Below are 19,696 nucleotides of genomic sequence, written 5' to 3' on the forward strand. Positions count from 1 at the left end.
AAGCTTTTTGTGCACATGGAAAATATTGAGGATCTTTTATTTCAGCTCATGAAACATGGGACTTTACATGTTGCCTTTATATTTTACAGTTTTAACTGTGTATGTTGCTGGTTATTATTTAAGCAATAAGCCACGAGAGCGTGTGGTATATGACCAGCTAAGGGCTGTTCTTAGGCACGACGCAACCCGAGGTGCCTTATTGCTATTATAAACTGGTTACCGACGTAATTAGAGCAGTAAAAATACATGCGGTCTGATATACCACAGTTGTCAGCCAATCAGCATTCAGGGTTTGAACCACCCAGTTTATAAAACAGTATAATAACTGTATTATAAGTGGAAAATATTATGTTAAGTTTCCAACCATACAGTATGGAGAGCAGCAGTAGTAACAACCTGACACAGGGGAAGTGAGAAAATAATAGGAAATGAATCATACAGTAGCAGCGAATGAGTACAAAATGGTTGTTTAATTGAATATATCCACATGAACAGACTGGTATTCAGTACAGTATGAATGGCAAGGGCCCTAAGACTGATTGGACTGTACCAGAGTATGTGCCCCTCTGCAAGGGCCCCCTTAGCCTTGTAAATTTGCCCGTTTGTAAGAAAAGATTTGTCTGTAACCTTTTCTCAAAAGTCACTAGAAATGAGCATTTAAAACCTGTTTTTCAGGTTGTCAGAGTCACTCCTACGCCCCTGTCTATGATAGACTAATTTATTTTTATTGAAGGGCAACATAAAGACATTGTGTCACTTAGTGCCAAACATTTAGGTCTTCCATCCTCAACTCCCCCCCCCCCCCCCCCCCGAGACAATTTTAGAGTGATCATGTTGTCACTAAATAGATGCCCATTAGATATCACAATGATGGGAGGAGAATGCAGATGGTGACAAGCTGGTTATTTTAGAAGACTGATGTAAGCAAAGCAAGCGCTTCCCGTTCCCTGTCCACTGTATACTATATGAGATTTGGCAGGACATTTCCACAAGGACACAGTTGCGCTGCCCTTTAAAAAGATTTAGAGACCAATAAAAGCTTTTTCAAAAGTGATTAATGTGACTAATCGTTTTACAATAATGCTCTGTGAGAAAGAAAACAGTCTGCATAATATCCCCTGGTTTACACAGACTATGAAATAGATAAATAATTCCCATGTTTGGCTCGGGGAAGAGTAATGCTGTAATTAGAGGACCTACACCACGGATTCGTTGAGGGCCGAGCCCAGCGCTGACATTAGAGGGGGGGTGGAATCTATCATAATTTAATGAATTACTCAAGAACAGCGAGTAGTAGATTCAGTGAATATCACCTTGTGTGTCAGTGACAATGACAGTGTCACATGTTCAGAGATATGAGGATGGATGAGATCTGATGTGAATGACAGAAGGATCAACAGGGTTTAATATAGAACAAGTGTGGTATTTTAGGGTCCTCCCAAGGTGACAACAACACTCCAACTAACACCACAGCACAACTTGGCCCGCGACTCCCTACCGTTCTGAGAACATTGCATTAAAATCACATCAATGCCCATTTGCATTTGAAAATGTTGCCTCTTTTTAACACAAACCGAAATCTCATTCATCTTATGGGACGTCTTTAATAAGTAGTTGTGATCGCCACATGGACCTCACTGCCTTCGGTCATTCGTTTGTACCATTTGTTCGGTCTCGATTGGTCATATCCCGCTGGCCCAAAAGGCCTATGTGCACTTGTGAATGTTGATTTGAAAAATCAATCCTGGTTCTCAGCTCCTCTACGTCACGCAACGTCGTGGCCTGGGTTTCACAAAGTGATTCATCTGTCACAGATCAGCCAGAGCCCCACGTAGCCTACAAAACAACCCCCGAGAGTGAAATGACTATGGTGTTGCGTACGGATGCATAATGAAAGTGCCCCATAGTGAAGAATGCTAACTTGGGAGAGCAGCTAGCAGCTTCAGTAACCAGTGATAAATAATAAAGCAAGAGACGACAGCTAGCGTCCATCACACCGTATTCTTTTAGGAACACGTACAATAATAGGTTGACAGGGTAACTGTCACACCAACGGGAGAGAAGACGTTACGGTCCACCTCGGCCGACGACAGTGTTGGTTTCACTTGACTCTCATAGCAGAAGCATTTGTTTTAAATGAATTTCTTTGCTCATTATTGGGCTATATTAGTGTCTATAGTGCAGCTCTCTGGCCCGTGGTAACAGTTGGATGTTAGAGTTGAATTCACTTTTTGTTGTACGTCCATTCCGATGCCGTTTTGACCAGTCGGGTGAGGCATGATGTCCTTTTTTTCTGAAAGTTCACACTCCTAAACTACTGAATACAAGTCAGTCTTTCCATGTCCAGTGTCTCAAGCAGAATACAATTTCAGTTCTTTGTCACTTTTCATTGTAACACCGATGAAACACTGAGCAAAGTGGTCACCAGTTTAGAAGAGAACATAGTTTTAAACCAAGCAAAAACCAACAACACATACACCACCCAACAATCCTAACGCCATCTCTGGTGTGCTCACAGTATAATGTCCTGTGCTGCATTTCCACAACAGATAATGTGTCAATTATTTTCTGTTGTAAAAACTGACCTCAGCACTTTGGAAGCAGCACAATAGTATTTCCCCAGATCAACACGATCAAACAAAAACATAAATAGGAACTATCCCCTCTCCTGGCCCAACCACTCTCTTAGACTGCCTTCCTATAGAACAGAACCATACAGTACTGCACCATCCAATCCAAATTGGGATATGGCCCCTTGGCAAAAAGTTATTTAGGATGTCACTTTAGAAGGGGTTGTCAAATGAGAACCATGCCAGAGGTAATGGAGGTCAGAAATGAGTCGGGAGTAGGGACTACATATCCCATAATGCAGTTGGCCACTGCTAGATCCTTTGAAAGGCCGGGCCTCAGGGTCAAGTTAGGTCCAACCAATCGGGTCTCTTGTGTGGCTTGCAGGTGTGAACGTCCACTGTGTCTTCGCAGTCCTTGCACTCCACGGCGCAGCACCACTTGAACTTGCACTCGCACTTGGTGACTCGTTTGACGCGCATTGTGTCGTAGCCCCGTCCGCAACACATGACCTCGCAGCCGTCCGTGCCTCTGGAAGACTTGTTGCAGACTCTCCCTGCCGTGCCCAGGGAGCCTGTGGAGAGAGCACAAGACAGACCAGCCGGCCCTTGAGTGAAGGGGTGTGAGAATAGGTGTGAGCGGAGGTATTCCCCTTGAGCATTTGGGAGTGAAGCTTAATAGTGACCACAGAAGGATTTTAAAAAATGACCCTGTTGAATCCTTAGGGTGTGAATTCCTATACAATAGATTATTGCTTCACCTTGTAGTAGGCTAGGGGCGTAGCATAGCTCCTCTTCTTAACAGCAATTTACTAGGTGTCAACCTATAACTATAGGCCTAACAGAGATGAGGATAATACCAGTAACACACAATACATCCAAAGTATCATAACCAGAGCCGTTAGCTGTTCTAGAGCTCTTTGGACGCTCTGCTGAAGTGATAGGACATGAGGGGCGTGAGAGACAGAGATTACCAAGGCAGAGAAAACACAGTTGGAATTAGAGAGAAGTTAAAGGTCAAATAATTTAACTCTGAGCCATGAAGGTATGCAGGCCTTCGGCAGATGAGTCTGGGATTCTCGTAGCTGTATTTGATGCGTAGACTCCTGTATTATCTAGCGTCTGGGTAATACCTTTTACTTAGAGCAACTAAGTTTCTGATGACAATATTTTCCCCAAGTGTGGTGATAAGTACTTAAATAAGGCCCCATACATTTTAATAATGACTAAATGTAATATTATGTTGAATCATATAGTGAAATGTTATTTCTCTTCAAATTAATTTCCACTTAGACATTTCTAAAACTTCTGGGTTTTTCTCTGCCAGGTCATGTGGTGAGGAAAAATTCCTGGCCCTACCTAACATCTATAACTGCATGAGTTGACCCACCTGCTGCTCTGTCCATGAGGCAGTAGTCAGGGGAGTTTTCTACATACACCAGCTCATTCTTGGTGGTTCCCTTGAAGTCCTTGTCAGCCACCATGAATCCTGTGCCATCCTGGTTCATGGTCACCTCAATGGCCGTGTTGTACTTCTTTCGGAGGTAGTCCCCGGTCCTCCGGAAGTCCGACATGGCCAACCAGCAGGTTCTGAGGGCGCAGGAGCCGCTGACACCATGACACTTGCACTCCAGTTTCATAAAGCGCTTCACTGCCTGAAATCAAGAAGGTTGGACAATTTCGTTAGAGGTTGAGACAAAGCCTCACCTGTGGTCAACCTAGTACACTCACTATTCATGTCTAGGGTATTTATAAAAAATCAGTTCAACAGTGGCTTAAATTGTACTAGCAATGTATGTTCAACTGTAGTAACAATGTTGTTACACTGTAGTTAAAGCATATGCTAGTGCTAGTTTAAAGGGACTGCCTGTATCAAAAAAGCAAAACGGCACCTTAACCCCGAAGCCATTGCTCACCATTCGCCCACAGCGGTTGTTGTGTAGATTCATCATCGCCCGAGCGTCTTTCATCATCTTCTCCCTGGCATCGACGAAGGCCTTGGCGAACTTGATGCCATAGTTGATGTTGTCGCTGCAACCGCCCCAGTCAAAGTCGCCCCTGTCGTCTCTAGCTCGGCCTCGCTTGTGGGCGTCGCAGCTGCAGATCTTGAGCTCCCCCTGGCTGCAGGCCCTGGTAATTGCATAGACCACACCCGCCGAGGAGATGGCGTACACAAACGCTGCCTCCCGGCTACCTGGGGTGATATGATGGTAGGAGATTTTGTGTAAGAAGATGTCATTGTGCGATTCCACGCCAGCGGGGGGCTAAGTTCTCACATAGGAACTTCATTGGGAGGAAAGGTGTTTAACATCCTTTTTACCTTTTGTATAAAAATTTCGGGGGAGAAAATAACGGTGAAAATTGCCATTTTAGACCCTTTTTAAACCTATACATGCCTCCTGTAAGACCCTATGATCTGTGAACCATACATGATACAGACAACATTTTGGAGTCATTATCCTCCTTATAGTATTCCCTCAAATATGGAGCATGTCTAGATTCTGAAATACACATTTTCACATTCATTTGTTCAACATTAAAAATATGAATATTATTATCTCAAAACTACCCTTTTTGATTTTGCTTATTTTTTTAGACATATTGCTTGTAACAATATACTCTTCAAACACGTGGCCTCAGGTTGGTTTTATATATATAAACGAAGTCAGTCTTATACAGGCAAAGTTTGTTTTGTTGTAGTAACCATGTCGTTACACAGCAGTTGCGGTACATCATCTAGAGCAGATTTCATGCTACGAACACTAACATACGCCCAACTGAAAGCTTTGGACTTGCATAGTCCAAAGTCATTGCACAGAAACAAACATGCCTATATTTGATTCAAATCTTGTTTGTGTGTGCTGCGTCCCATGCTATCTGAATGTAAACAGTGTCTACGCTTCTTGAAACTTGGAACACAGACACTGTTACAATGTATATAGAATGAAATATATATAAATATATATGAAATATATATATATAATGAAATATAGAGCACAAACAAATTTGAGTCAAATAGGTTTGGTTGTCTCTGTACAATGTTTGTGTACAATCAGTCCATGTACAGCAGGTTCTGCTTTCTTTTCGTAGTCAACCCTTGTATTTTTGTTTTTTATGTTCTGGAACATAATCCCTGTCTATAATTTTTGTTCATTGATTTCACCTGCGTTCGTGTCTCACCTGGTCTCATCATCTCCCTATTTAATTCAGTTATTTTTGTTTGTATGGTTGTGAGGTATTGTTTGTTTTTGACTGCCTACCTGTGGTTGACCATTGCCTGCCTGTGACCACGATTCCTGCCTTCTGCGAAGGCTTAATAAACATTTGCCGCGCCCTGCCTGTGAACCTACACATTTTTCTCCCTGAGTATTCATTACAGAATACCTCACCTAAAAACGGAATGGATTCAGCGGAGCTAGAGCAGTGCCTAACCCAGCAAGAGGAGCGTATGGAGGAAATCTGCCATCTTCTCCGCCAACCTATCCCTACTCCTCCAATGCCAGGTATCGTAACCCATAGCCCTCCTTCATTCATATTCATGCCTGGAAAATATGACAGTTCACCTGGGAAATGTCAGAGATTTCTGATTCAATGCAGCAAATACATTGAGCACAACCCCACTAACTTCGCCACCAACAAGAGCAGGTGGATTTTGTTGTCTTTACTCACAGGCAAAGCCATGGATTGGGCCACCGCCATATGGACTGCCGACAGCACAGAACTCGGATCCGAGACCCATTTCCACACCGTCTTTAAAGAGGTATTCGATCACTCTCCCTCCGGTCGTCAACAAGAACACAATTCAGCTGCCGAGTATGCCCTCGAGTTCTGCACCATGGCTGCAGGGAGTGGATGGAATGAGGCTGCTTTTTCTTACCGTCTACCGAAGAGGGCTTAACTTCAGCATTTTCACTTTTGGATAAATAGCGTGCCCAATTTCAACTTCCTGCTACTCATGCCAAGAATATAAGATATGCATATTATTATTATATTAGATTTGGATAGAAAACACTCTGAAGTTTCTAAAACTGTTTGAATCATGTTTGTGAGTATAACAGAACTTATGTAGCAGGCAAAATCCCGAAGACTGACCATTCAGATTTTTTATTTTTTTAGGTTACTGTCTGTTCTGTCTGTTTTAGGTCTCTGTCTGTTCAGTTTCCCAATATCGTTTCATTGGGAAACGATATTTCTTAGGCACTTGTTTGCAGCTCCTACCGCTTCCACTGGATGTCACCAGTCTTTGGAATTTGGTTGAGGTTATTCCTTTGTGCAATGAAGAAGTACGACCATCTAGGAACTGGGTAACACTGTTGAGAGTTGCGCAAGACTTGAAAAGTAGCGTTGGTTTGTTGTCTTCCTGTATTGAACACAGATAGACCCGTCTTCAATTTGATCGATTATTAATGTTTAAAAATACCTACAGTTGTATTACAAAGTAGTTTGAAATGTTTTGGCAAAGTTTACAGGTAACATTTGAGATACTTTATAGTGACGTTGCGCAAATTGGAAGCTGTTTTTTTTCTGGATCAAACGCGCCAAATAAATGAACATTTTGGATATATATGGACGGAATTAATCGAACAAAAGAACCAATTGTGATGTTTATGGGACATATTGGAGTGCCAACAAAAGAAGCTCGCCAAAGGTAAGGCATGATTTATATTTTATTTCTGCGTTTTGTGTAGCGCCTGCAGGGTTGAAATATGCTACTCTCTTTGTTTACTGTTGTGCTATCATCAGATAATAGCTTCTTATGCTTTCCCCGAAAAGCCTTTTTGTTGGCTGGATTCACAACGAGTGTAGCTTTAATTTAGTATCTTACATGTGTGATTTAATGAACGTTTGATTTTTATATAATTTTATTTGAATTTGCCGCGCTACATTTTCCCTGGCTTTTGGCCAAGTGGGACGCTAGCATCCCCTATCCTAGAGAGGTTAACAGGGAACTTCAGGCAGAGCTGGCCTGTAGAGTAGACCTTTAGGATTTAAATCAATACATTCGTATGTTCATCTACATCGACCACCTCATCGCCGACCGCTGAAGAACTCTGCCACCCAGGAACCCGAAACCTTGTCTTTTCATGATCCCGTCCGAGTCTTCCAGAGCCCATGCAGTTGGGCCATGTTCCTCTCCCATAAATCAAATGTCAAAAGTGGATCCAAGAAGGGCTCTGCCTATACTGTGAAGGGAAAGATCACCTACTCAGCCATTGCCCTGTTCGCCCCCCACGGAGAGATGAGAAGGGTCCCCTCGCTGCCATGCAGGTAGGTGTGTCCTTATTTCTAAATATCTCCTAGAAGCAATTCTCCGTCCCAGTATTAATAACCGTGAAGGGGGTTACCAAGTACGTAGAAGGTTTGATAGATTCGGGAGAAGAAGGTAATTTTATCGATCACCAGCTAGTACAAGAGCTTGACATTGATCTAACACCTGTCAACCCTCCCTTAAGGATTAACACCCTGTACGGGCAGCCATTGGGCACGGGCTTCATCACGCACTTGACACAGAGCGTCACCCTCGAGATTGGAGTTTCCACACCGAAACCATTCATCTCATGGAACTCTCATCCCCCAAACAGCCACTCATCCTCGGACACCCCTGGCTTTGTCGTCAAGACCCTGCCATCTTGTGGCAACAAGGTGAACTATTGTCCTGGTCTTCTACCTGCTTCTCCAGTTGTCTCAGCTTTCCCTGCAGAGCCACCACCATTGACGACTCTGCCTCGGGAGTGCCACCCACCATACCATCTGAATATGCCCAGTACAGCAATGTCTTCAGCAAAACCAAGGTCTCCACTCTGTCACCACATCGTCCAGGAGACTGTGCTATTGACTTGTGCCAATGTGCCATGATTACCCCCTATCTATCCCGGAAAATGAGGCTATGGAGAACTACATTGATGAATCACTCAAAGGGTTGAATTCGTCCTTCTTCTTCCCCGGCTGCGTCCAGCTTCTTCTTCATTGGAGAAAAAAGACGGTGGTCTCCGTCCATGTATTGATTATCGTTCAATGAATGACGTCACGGTCAAGAACCATTTCCCTCTTCCTCTGATCCCAGCGACCCTTGAACAAGTGGGCCGCGACAACATCTATACTAAACTCGACCTGCGAAGTGCATATAACCTTGTCCGTATACGTGAAGATGACGAATGGAAGACGGCCTTTATCACCACTCAAGGGCACTATAAATACCTGGTCATGCCATACGGCCTTACGAACGCCCCCACCGTCTTCCAATCCTATATGAACAAAGTTTTCCAGGATATGATCAACTTTCCAACTTTCCAGGATATGATCAAGCGTTCTCATCGTCTACGTTGATGACGTCCTGATTTACTCCTACTCCCTGAAGGCAGCATGTGCAAAAGGTTCTTCAACGACTCCTTGACCATAACCTTTATGTGAAGACTGAAAAGAGCACCTTCCATGTAACCTCGGTAAACTTCCTCATCTTTGTACTGACACCTGGAGGGGTCAGCATGGATGAGAATAAAGTCACCGCTGTCAGTAACTGGCCCAAATCCACCACCGTTAAGGAACTCCAATGTTTCATTGGGTTCTCTAACTTCTATCGCCGGTTCATTCGGAACTTCAGTTCGACTGCCACTCCCCTCACTGCCCTTACCAGCCAAAAGACCAAGACCCTTCAATGGACTGATACCGCCCTGACTGCGCTCAACAACTTGAAACGCCTCTTCACCTCAGCTCCTGTCCTTCGCCAACCTGATCCGACCCTTCTTTTCACCCTGGAAGTGTATGCCTCTGAAGTAGGAGCCATACTCTCTCAATCAGTGGGAACACCTCCCAAATCACATCCCTGTGCCTTCTTCTCCTGGAAGTTATCCCCTGCTGAGAGGAATTTCGATGTGGGGAACATAACTCCTCGCCATCAAGCTGGCCCTCGAGGAGTGGCACCACTGGTTAGTTGGCGCACAACATCCCTTTATCGTCCTAACAGATCATCGTAATCTGGAATATATCAGAATGGCCAAGAGGTTAAACTCCAGACAAGCCCGTTGGGCTCTCTTATTCACACGCTTCCATTTTCATGTTACTTACATCCCTGGAAAGAAAAACGTAAAAGCTGATGCTCTCTCCCGCCAGTTTGACCTTCCGACCAGTAACTCAGACCCTACACCCATTCTTCCTCCCTCTTGCATTATGGGACCAGTACAGTGGGTGGTTCACTCGGCCATACAAGAAGCCCTAACCTCAGACCCAGCTCCTCCTGAGACACCAGCTGGGAAGAGTTACATACCAGCAGCTGTTAGACCCCAACTGATGCAATGGTGTCACACGTCCTTAGGGTCAGGACATCCGTGCATTACACAAACCACTGAACTTCTAGCCCGTAAGTTCTGGTGGTCCTCACTGGCATTCGACGTAAGGGATTACGCACTCTCCTGTCCAGTCTGAGTCCAAACCAATAGCCCTTGTCGTCCCCCTTCTGGGAAGCTTCAACCTTTGCCAATCCCTCACAGACCCTGGTCCCACATAGATGTTGGCTTCATCACAGACCTTCCTGAATTCTCTGGTAACACCACCAACCTTGTCATAGTAGGCCGTTTAAAAAAAATGTGTCGTCTGGTTCCTCTTCCTCATCTACCTAACGCCATGGAATTGGCGGAGTGTATGTTCCAGCAGGCGTTCCATCTGTGTGGGATTCCAGAGGACATCGTCTTTGACCGTGGGCCCCAGTTTGTCTCCCGGGTGTGTCGAGCCTTCTGTGAACGACTGGGGGTCGCCCTCAGCCTCTCCTCCGAGTACCACCCCAGACCCAGGGGCAGACAGAACACCTGAACCAAGAAATAGGGAAGTACCTCTGCCATCAATGTTCTGGCTCTCCACACGACTGGGGTCGGTATGTAGCCTTGGCTGAATATGCTCAGAACTCACTCATGCACTCATCCCTCCGCCTTACTCCGTTTCAGTGTGTCCTTGGTTACCAACCCCCCATGTTTCCCTGGGAGGCGGAGCCTGGTACTGGCCCAGCTGTCAACGACTGGTTTCGGCATTGTAAGCGGGTATGGGAGACCGCTCACTGGCATCTGCAGGAAGCCTCTAATACCTAGAAACGCTTTTCCGACAGACGCCGCCAACCTACACTACTCTTTCACCCAGACAGCATGTGTGGCGCCGCCTCCCTTGCAAAAAGTTTTGTCCATACTTCATTGGTCCCTTCAAGATAACCCATCACATCAACCCTGTCATGTACAGCCTCCAGTTACCCCGTCTGTATAAAATCTCCTCGTCCTTCCATATGTCTCTGTTAAAACCAGTCACCTACAGTCCTCTACAGGATGCGTACGTATGCCTACGCCATACGGGCCATCCTTGATTCCAAACGCCTGAGAGGTCGCATCCACTACCTAGTGGACTGGGAAGGTTATGGACCTGAATACTGGTCCTGGGTCCCTGACCAAGACATCCTCGACCCAGAGATGATTCAGGCATTTCACCATAACCGCCCGGATCGTCCCGCTCCCTGAACTTGAGGCCGACCCCCGAACAGACCCACTGGACATCAGCCTTGACGCTGGGTCAGTCCACGACCTTGTCGAACCAGCCTGCCGGACCTCACCCCCGAAGTAGGCATCCGCCTCTGCGCCCCTGCCCGCCCGCTCCACCCTCCTAGGTTGTCAGGAGCCTCCCTTGGGGGGGGGGGGGGGGGGGGGTACTGTAAGGTTCTGCTTTTCTTTACTTAGTCAATCTTGTGTTTTTTTCTCTTTGTTCTGGAACGTAGCCCTGTCTTTCATTTTTGTTCATTAATTTCACCTGGTCTCATCAGCTCCCTATTTAGTTCAGTTCTTTATGTTTGTATGGTTGTTAGGTATTGTTCGTTTTTGACTGCCTACGTGTGTTTGACTATTGCCTTCCTGTGAAAACGATTCCTGCCTTCTGCGAAGGCTTAATAAACATCTGTCACTCTTTAATTTGCACAGATGGCAGCTTTCTCAGTCACTAGGTATGTTTTCATTTGAGAGGAGAGCAGATTCAGGGTTATTTGGTCTGCTTTTCCCACCCACCTCTAGTTTTCATTCCTCCTCACGCAATGAACCAGAACACAGGCAATATGTCAGGGAGTACGGCTTTGTCTGCCTGCCAGAAACATCTACCCAAATATTTACATCTCCTATTACTGTTTAGACATCACCCTTGTGGATCACTCTCTCTGCTACTAGTTTTCGGAGAATATCCACTTTCTCCAACCCTCCTCATTCCTGGAGAAGGTGAAACTAGATACATTTACTTGCACACATTCTCTCTGGGTATTGTACAACTGGAAATGACAACTAGTACGTTCTCCTGTTACCTTATTGGAGAGGGGCAAACAAAGGAGACAAATATGTAAGGGAACTGTTGTATTATGTGTTGAGCTGAGATATACATAGCTATACCCTTAAGGCTTGAATATGAGTAAGTCTAAAAGGCAAGGAAGCGGTCCCTCACAATGTTCTGCTATTGCCTACAACCACCAATGTGAAAACTTGTATGTGTTGAATCAGATTAATGTGGTGAATCTTACATACAAGATGCAAGTGATTGAATACTGAACACACAGAGAGAGAGATTAACACACTGAAACAGACTTACTGTGCAGCATGACCCTACCAAAGACAGTGTGGTCTCGGTCCAGCGTGCTGCAGTTCCAGCGATGGTGACGGAACTGGTGCTGGCACTCACGGATCCACTCCTTGGCACCCTCCCCAATAGACTGCATGAGATCCGGGTGGCGCTGGCACAGCTGGCGCTGCTTGTTCACCAGGCCTGGAATGTTGTCACAGATCACCCGTGCACCCAGGGCTCCAATGTACCTGCAGATCAGATAGACAGGTGCATTGTCAGTAGGCCAGTAAAACTGCCAGGGACTATTGTTGTGTAAAAACAGATGTCCATTTAAAAAAAAAAAAACATGTTAAAGAACAAGATACACTACATGACCAAGTGTATGTGGAAACCTGGTCGTCGAACATCTCATTCCAAAATCATGGGCATTAATGTGGAGTTGGTCCCCCCTTTACTGCTATAACAGCCTCCACTCTTCTGAGAAGGCTTACCACTAAATGTTGGAACATTACTGCGGGGACTTGCGTCCATTCAGCCACAAGAGCATTAGTGAGGTCGGGCACTGAGGTTGGGCGATTAGGCCTGGCTCACAGTCGGCATTCCAATTCATCCCAAAGGTGTTTGATGGGGTTGAGGTCAGGGCTATGTGCAGGCCGGTCAAGTTCTTCCACACCGAACTTTATAAACCATTTCGGTATTTACCTTGCTTTGTGTATGGGTGCATTGTCATGCTTAAACAGGAAAGGGCCTTCCTGAAACTGTTGCCACAAAGTTGGAAGCACAGAATCGTCTAGAATGTCATTGTATGCTGTAGCGTTAAGATTTCCCTTCACTGGAACTAGGGGGTATAGCCCTGAACCATGAAAAAAAGCCACAGACCATTATTTATCCTCCACCAAACTTTACAGTTTGCACTATGCATTGGGGCAGGTAGCGTTCTCCTGGCATCCGCCAAACCCAGATTTGTCCGTCAAACTGCAAGATGGTGAAGTGTGATTCATCACTCCAGAGAACATGTTTCCACTGCTCCAGAGTCCAATGGCAGCAAGCTTTACACCACTCTAGCCGACGCTTGGCATGGCTGCTCGGCCATGGAAACCCATTTCATGAAGCTCTAGACTAACAGTTCTTGTGCTGACGTTGATTCCAGAGGCAGTTTGGAACTCGGTAGTGAGTGCTCTACATAGGCGTACAGATTTGAAGTTAGGTCGAGAAAGATGTGTGACAAGTTATATTCTTCAAGAATCAATGGGTATTCATCATTAATTGAATTGCCGATTGAACCGCAGGAATTCTATACAAAGTATGCATTTAACAATTCTGTCCCGCTTCATTGTCAATCCCACGCGGTTACAGATGCCATAAATGGTACATCAGAGGACAGTGCTGTTTATGAAATGTGAGACCGTCAGATGCTCTTTCACAGATAGGAAAGAATCCACACAGTTAACTAGGAGAGACCCCTGAGACTAGAACAGAAACACCGAGTGCAGTGCAGCAGCCATACAGTGTGACATTGTCTCCTGTAAACCAACTCTCCCTCTCCCTGCGACGACCGGACATCATTACTGCCAGGCTTAATCACAGCTACATTATTTGTCGTGCCACCGATACAGAAACAGAAAAGTGTTTCCACTCCTGTTATGGTTGTCGTCCCCCCCCCCCCCCCCCCCCCATAAAAAAATCTGCCTCCCTTCCCTGCTGCTTGAGTCTGAGCAATAAAGCAGAGCAGAGGCACACAGTGTTTACTCTCTCCATAGAGAGAGTAGAGAACTGAGCCAAAAGACCCTGACTGTCTCTACGCCTCATACTTAGTTTGGAGAGAGGACAATCAATCCAGCACACCAGAAAACACACTACTTCTTATCCGAATAATCACATTCATGTTGGAAATAACCCCCGGACTATATAAATCATGATTGGATAAATATGTAGATCCTTGGAGAGATCTACCATGTCTCCCCGCTCCGCCTCACTTCACTGTTTAATTGCACTGACTTCTTTTTATAATAATATTTTGTGAGACAGAGAAGCTTTTTCAACAATACCACAGGGATATTTTTATGAAAATATCAATTTCTAAAATGTCTCACATAAAATGTAAAAAATTTTAAAAAAATTAAAAAAAGTTTTATGTATGTGGTATTATCGTGGTTTGGATGATCAACTATAAGAACACAACTATTTATTTTTATTTTACCACTAGCTGAAAGCTGGTTTACCATGTTCTGTGCAGTAAGATTGGAGTATCGTGGCATAAGAGCAGTGTTTCACGTGAAGTGGTAGGCACTTCCTTTATTCACCCTTGGTTCTTACCCTCAAGAGAAATCATCAAGGAACACTTTTTCTTGCACCACTGCCTGCACCGCACTTCTAATATGCAAGATTGATAGTGGAAAGTCCCTGAGTCCATGAATCTTCATGAACACCAGACAGTGTGCTGCTGTTGGTTGATCTCACTTGATAGACTATTGATGTTATAAAACTCATATCCAGACACATTCCCCCCTGTGGCTGTTGGAATTGGAGCCTGGCAGCAATTTCTTCACAAGTACCAGCAGGGTATAGGTCTGACTCTAAGGTGTGATGGAGGTATTGACTACAAAGGTTTTATTGTGTTAAACTATACTTGAATTTGTTTGCCACATAACTGGTGTATAACTTTAAGTTATTTCCCAATCTCCTGCATCCCTAGGATAATTCGAATCTCGAATCTTGGGGGTGTGGTACATGGTCATTTTACCACGACTAAGGGCTGTTCTTATGCAATACGCAATGTGGAGTGGCTGGATTACAGTCCTTAGCCGTGGTATATCGGCCATACACCACAAACCCCCAGTGCCTTATTGCTATTAGAAACTGTTTACCAACATAATTAGGAGAGTAAAAATAAATGTTTTGTCATACTCGTAGTATATGGTCTGATATATCAGGTCTTTCAGCCAATCAGCATTCAGGGCTCAAACCACCCAGTTTATAATTGTATATTTAATCCATACTTTATAACATATATGCATTAGGCCATATGATTTCTCCTCATTTATATTTTGTACTCCTAAATAGCCAACATTAATAGGCCTAACTTTTGTAAGGTCTTGGAACGTCTTATAATTAGCTAATTAAGACAACTGGTCATCCAAAACTACTGGAAACTCATATCTAATCTTGGATGTCAATGACTTCAATTATAGATGTAATCTTGGATAGAAATTATAGGATTATTTCTGCAGCATCAAGTGCATATGAAAGACACCACTCACCACCAAGAAGAATCTGCTCTAGGTGTGAAGATGAGAAGCAGCAGAATAAAGGTGAAGTATATCCTTGAGGGGTGTCGGGATAGTATCCCATTTCGAGACCCCGTCCTGTTCCTGGAATATCCTCGGGTTTTGAAGAAACAAAACATTTCTAATTTCATGAACAGACGGCATACAACATATAATAAATGATAAAAGTCCTTGGCGATGGTTTGCTGATCATCATTGAGGGAAACCTGTCTATCTAAAGAAGTTGAAACATTCTATCCATCCAGTTTCAAAAGGCTAATTTGATGTACTGTCAGTTCATTGACGCCTTGAAAATGTGTTTTCTAAGTGTTTATCTCTTATTTATCGAATCAGTGCTTATCAAAAGTCGGTCTAGGAAAAGTAAATCGAATGAAGACGCATCTTCTGAGAAACTTTCCCAAATGTCCAAACAGATGTTCTGTTGCCAACGATAACTATTTCCTCTGCTGTTGCGTGTTCTTTTGTAGCCTAGGCTATTTGTTAGACATTCGACGTGAATAGCAGGTGAAGCTGAAAAAGTTGCCAACCCAAACACAGGTATACCAGACGCTGAAAAATGATGACACTGAAAAAAGTCAGTCACTCATCTGTCCGAGGATGAGACAGATAGCTACTCCGCGCTCCTCTTCTCAGTCGGGACTGAAGATGCGCCGCAGGGAAAAAAAACACTGCACCAGCATGTCAGCTGTCCATGCCCCCCCTCCCTTTGTTAGACAATTACAAACACTGGTATGTGCACGGTGAGGTGAGGGACTTCGGTATATTTAGATATCGGCATGTAAAAGTTATCTAGCCTACATAGCCGTTTAAATATTGGTGAACCCCATATTGGAAAGATTTTGACACCCTCATTGACTGATGACAAACCGTTTCGATGCGCACTATGAGAAAAAATACCCAAATAGGTTTTTCATCTCAATTACTTAAAAAAAAAAAATACCGAGTCATATGGAACTAAAATAATTAAGGAATCGAACTATTTCTTATGCGAATAGGCAATAATTTCCCCTATTGTTCCTTTACACGCACTATAATAGTTAAGAAATAGTAACAGAGCATGTATGATGTGGCTCCAACCAAATGAAAACTGCAGAAATTAGTTCAGGAAATTATGGATGACAGTGGTGATATTCTAGTTTCATGTTGTGTCACATCCTGACCTTAGTTCCCTTTTTATGTCTCTATTTTAGTTTGGTCGGGGCTGAGTTGGGGTGGGCATTCTATGTGTTGTTCTATGTTTTTGTATTTCTGTGTTCGGACTGGTATGGTTCCCAATCAGAGGCAGCTGTTTATCGTTGTCGCTGATTGAGAACCATTCTTAGGCAGCCTGTTAACCCACTATGATTTGTGGGTAGTTGTTTTCTGTGTCTGTGTTTACCCTACAGAACTGTTTCGTTTTTTTTCTCATTTATTTATCTTGTTCTTTTGTATTTTGTGTTCAGTTTAATAAATATATTATGGACACTTACCACGCTGCGCATTGGTCCGATCTCTCATACTCCTCGTCAGAGGAAGAAGAAAACCGTTACATGTTGCTTGGTGTTTGTGTCCTTTTCATCCAATTGCCCTTCATTTCCTTTGTCCACCATTTCCCTCATGAAACACAGCCTAATACATCAATGTGTATTATCTAAATACATGTCAATGTAAGAAACAGCCCAAAGGTTTTATATATTTCACTGCTTACATGCAAATGGTGGTGTTGTGTTAAGCCCATAAAAAAACAATTTACTATGAGGACCACACAGCTGGGACCACACAATCTGTAGTTTATTTTAGGAGATAACTTTGCACATTGGCACACTGCTTAGGCCTATCAGATGTATCTGTGAAATGACCAATCAAACAGAGACGAGAGAACAAACAGAACGTTATTGAAACCGTATTGTACAACAGTGGGTGCACATGCAAGAGCATAGACATAGCGAAAAGGGTGGCTGTGAGCTTTCCAATGAGGTGGACAACACCCATAAATCACATCTACTGATGTTCTTGAGATGACGTCAACTTTCCTTATCTAGATGTTATGTTTCGTACATAGCATTGTAAGCTATGATGTGGGAGTTAAACAGGTATGTGACTGGAGTTTCATTGTGTCAGCCCAGCAAGCGCTGGAGAAAGTTTCGCTTGGGGCACCTTCAACTATGAGAGGTCAAGCTTTCATGCTTTGACACATCATTAACCAGGAACTTGGTATCTCCATAGTGATAGACTGAAAGACCTCATAATCTGTCCCAGAGGTTGGTTGGCTGTTTCAGCACATGTCTGGCCTGGCCTGCCATTGGATCTCAGCTGGATGCCGTTGAGAACAAATGGTTGCCACTATCTGGCCACACTGCAAAGGACGGAAGTACAAGGTCTTTCAAATATATGATTCTAAACGCTCTATCGCTTACCCTAAACCTTAAATGAACCTCACCTATAACCTCTATACTTTAGAACAAACATCTTATGGACTAGCATATCAATTGTGATGCCGTAGTAAATGTTTTCCTTTGAAGCATGGCAATCTTGAATCCCCTTGACAATGGACCTTGGTCAAAACGTTCATGTAGACGTGTCTATATTTGAAGAGCTATTATTGTTTGACGGTAGGAGATCCTATAGGTTCGGGGGAAGAACAAGAGAAGTTGACCTTAAGGCCAGGTAAAGTTATGTCCTGGGGTCTGCATATAGAAGAAGAGCAGAAGCTGTGCTGCTGCTGGCCTGCCTGCTCCACTTTGAGAGGTCTGGTCATGCATAACTCACCCTGACCTTGAGGTCAGATCCATCCACTTCTCCTGACTTATGGCCACTTACCTGTCAAACAAACACCCAGTGGGCGACTTAATACTCAACATCACAGTTCAAGTTCACAGTATCTTTTTATTCAATGGAAGTGTATTGGCATCCTGCCCTCATTACAGACAAGACTCTGGGCAGATAGTGTTCAGCAGCTCATCTGGTTAATGTGGAAACAAAGAGCTATGTTCAAGGACACTCCTGGCCTTGTACTTACCACGGTTCAGTTGTAGTTGCTAGGCGCTGTGTGCCTGGGCTTTGCGCAGCTAGGGAAGAGGCCGCTGGACAATGGGAGCATGTGTGAGTGTGTGGGGTCATATTAATCAGCACAAATCCAGAAGCATTAGTCACACACCTAAGTAAAGGTCAAAAACAATACAGCAGCTGCCTAAAAATACCAGCACACAGACAGTGGAGGTGGTGCTGGTATGTGTGTGTCTCTCCTGGGAGCGAGGGGGGCGGGGGGGTGATTCAGAAACCTCATGAAATTATTGTTTGCCTAATTATATGACATTATAGATCTTGGTTGTACTCGCAAATCTTTTTTTATTCTTAAACACAGCGCACACGTGCCTTACTGTACATACAAAGACACACATAGTCTACCCAGAGCTACATGCAAAGCCCAAAGTGTGTGTCCTTCCCTTCGGTTACATCACAGCCAGACTGAGGCAGCGGTATCCTCATTACATGTGACCCTGTCTTTCTTTACCTCCAGGACAGGCTGTAGATTTTACAGTGACAACTCTATAACAAATTGCTTTACAGGAAGCAGGTGATGGGCCAGCAGGCCCCCATGGGCCCCTTGTCTAGAGCGCTCCAGCTGTGGACCCGGAGGGCTTAGCGCCGTGCCACCATGCCACCCGCCTCCTATTCTGGGCCAGGCTCATGGTCCAGGCTAATTTTGGACAGGGGGATGGGGACAGGGGAAGGGGAGAGACTGTGCCTGTGCCCGCCGGCTACATCAGATGTCTGCCCTGGCCTAGATGACGACATGGTTGAGCCAGCCACCACCGCATGTCACTTCCTTTGGCCAGTTATATATCCAATATATCTCCTCTTACAGTGCGAACAGTCACTCTGCATATTTTTGGTCTGTGGTTGGAGATCCGCGAAGGGGTTGTAAATTCTCTTTGTAATTCAAGAAAGTTAATGTGTTCACCTTGACTTCTCAGGCACCAATTTCTGTCATACCTTGACCGACATACTTACCAGTATAAATGAAGCATGTCCCTACAATCAGAGATGGGGGATTGATAATGCTGTGGGGTTGCTTTTCTGCCTCTGGCACTGATGGCCTTGAACGTGTGCAAGTGAAATGAAATCAGCAGATTATCAATGTGTTTTGGAGGAGTGCAATATTCAACCCAGTTTCCAAAAATGGGGTCTCCATGAAGGTTGTGGGTCTTCCAGCAGGACAACAACCCTAAATGCATATCAAAAAGCACCCAGGACACACATCAAAAGATGCTGGACTGTTCTGGAGTT

At 44.4% G+C, this 19,696-nt stretch overlaps 1 protein-coding gene across 2 annotated transcripts; it reads right to left on the reverse strand.

Annotated features, from left to right (window-relative positions):
- Positions 1-20: 20 nt before the first annotated feature.
- LOC139413271 (protein Wnt-2b-A-like) lies at positions 21-16,101 on the reverse strand. Of its 2 annotated transcripts, none has more exons than XM_071160456.1 (5): positions 15,401-16,101; positions 12,168-12,388; positions 4,484-4,761; positions 3,958-4,222; positions 21-3,142 (listed from the first exon to the last, which is right to left on the reverse strand). In XM_071160456.1, the coding sequence occupies exons 1-5, from the start codon at positions 15,556-15,558 to the stop codon at positions 2,913-2,915; spliced, it is 1,152 nt and encodes a 383-aa protein (XP_071016557.1). In that variant the 5' UTR covers positions 15,559-16,101; the 3' UTR covers positions 21-2,912. The 2 variants fall into 2 exon arrangements, with proteins under 2 accessions (XP_071016557.1, XP_071016558.1); XM_071160457.1 differs by having other exon boundaries at positions 454-3,142; positions 12,186-12,388; positions 15,401-15,994.
- Between the last annotated feature and the right edge of the window lie 3,595 nt (positions 16,102-19,696).

The sequence above is a fragment of the Oncorhynchus clarkii genome, chromosome 7 (assembly GCF_045791955.1).
Source record: "Oncorhynchus clarkii lewisi isolate Uvic-CL-2024 chromosome 7, UVic_Ocla_1.0, whole genome shotgun sequence".
NCBI lineage: Eukaryota > Metazoa > Chordata > Actinopteri > Salmoniformes > Salmonidae > Oncorhynchus > Oncorhynchus clarkii.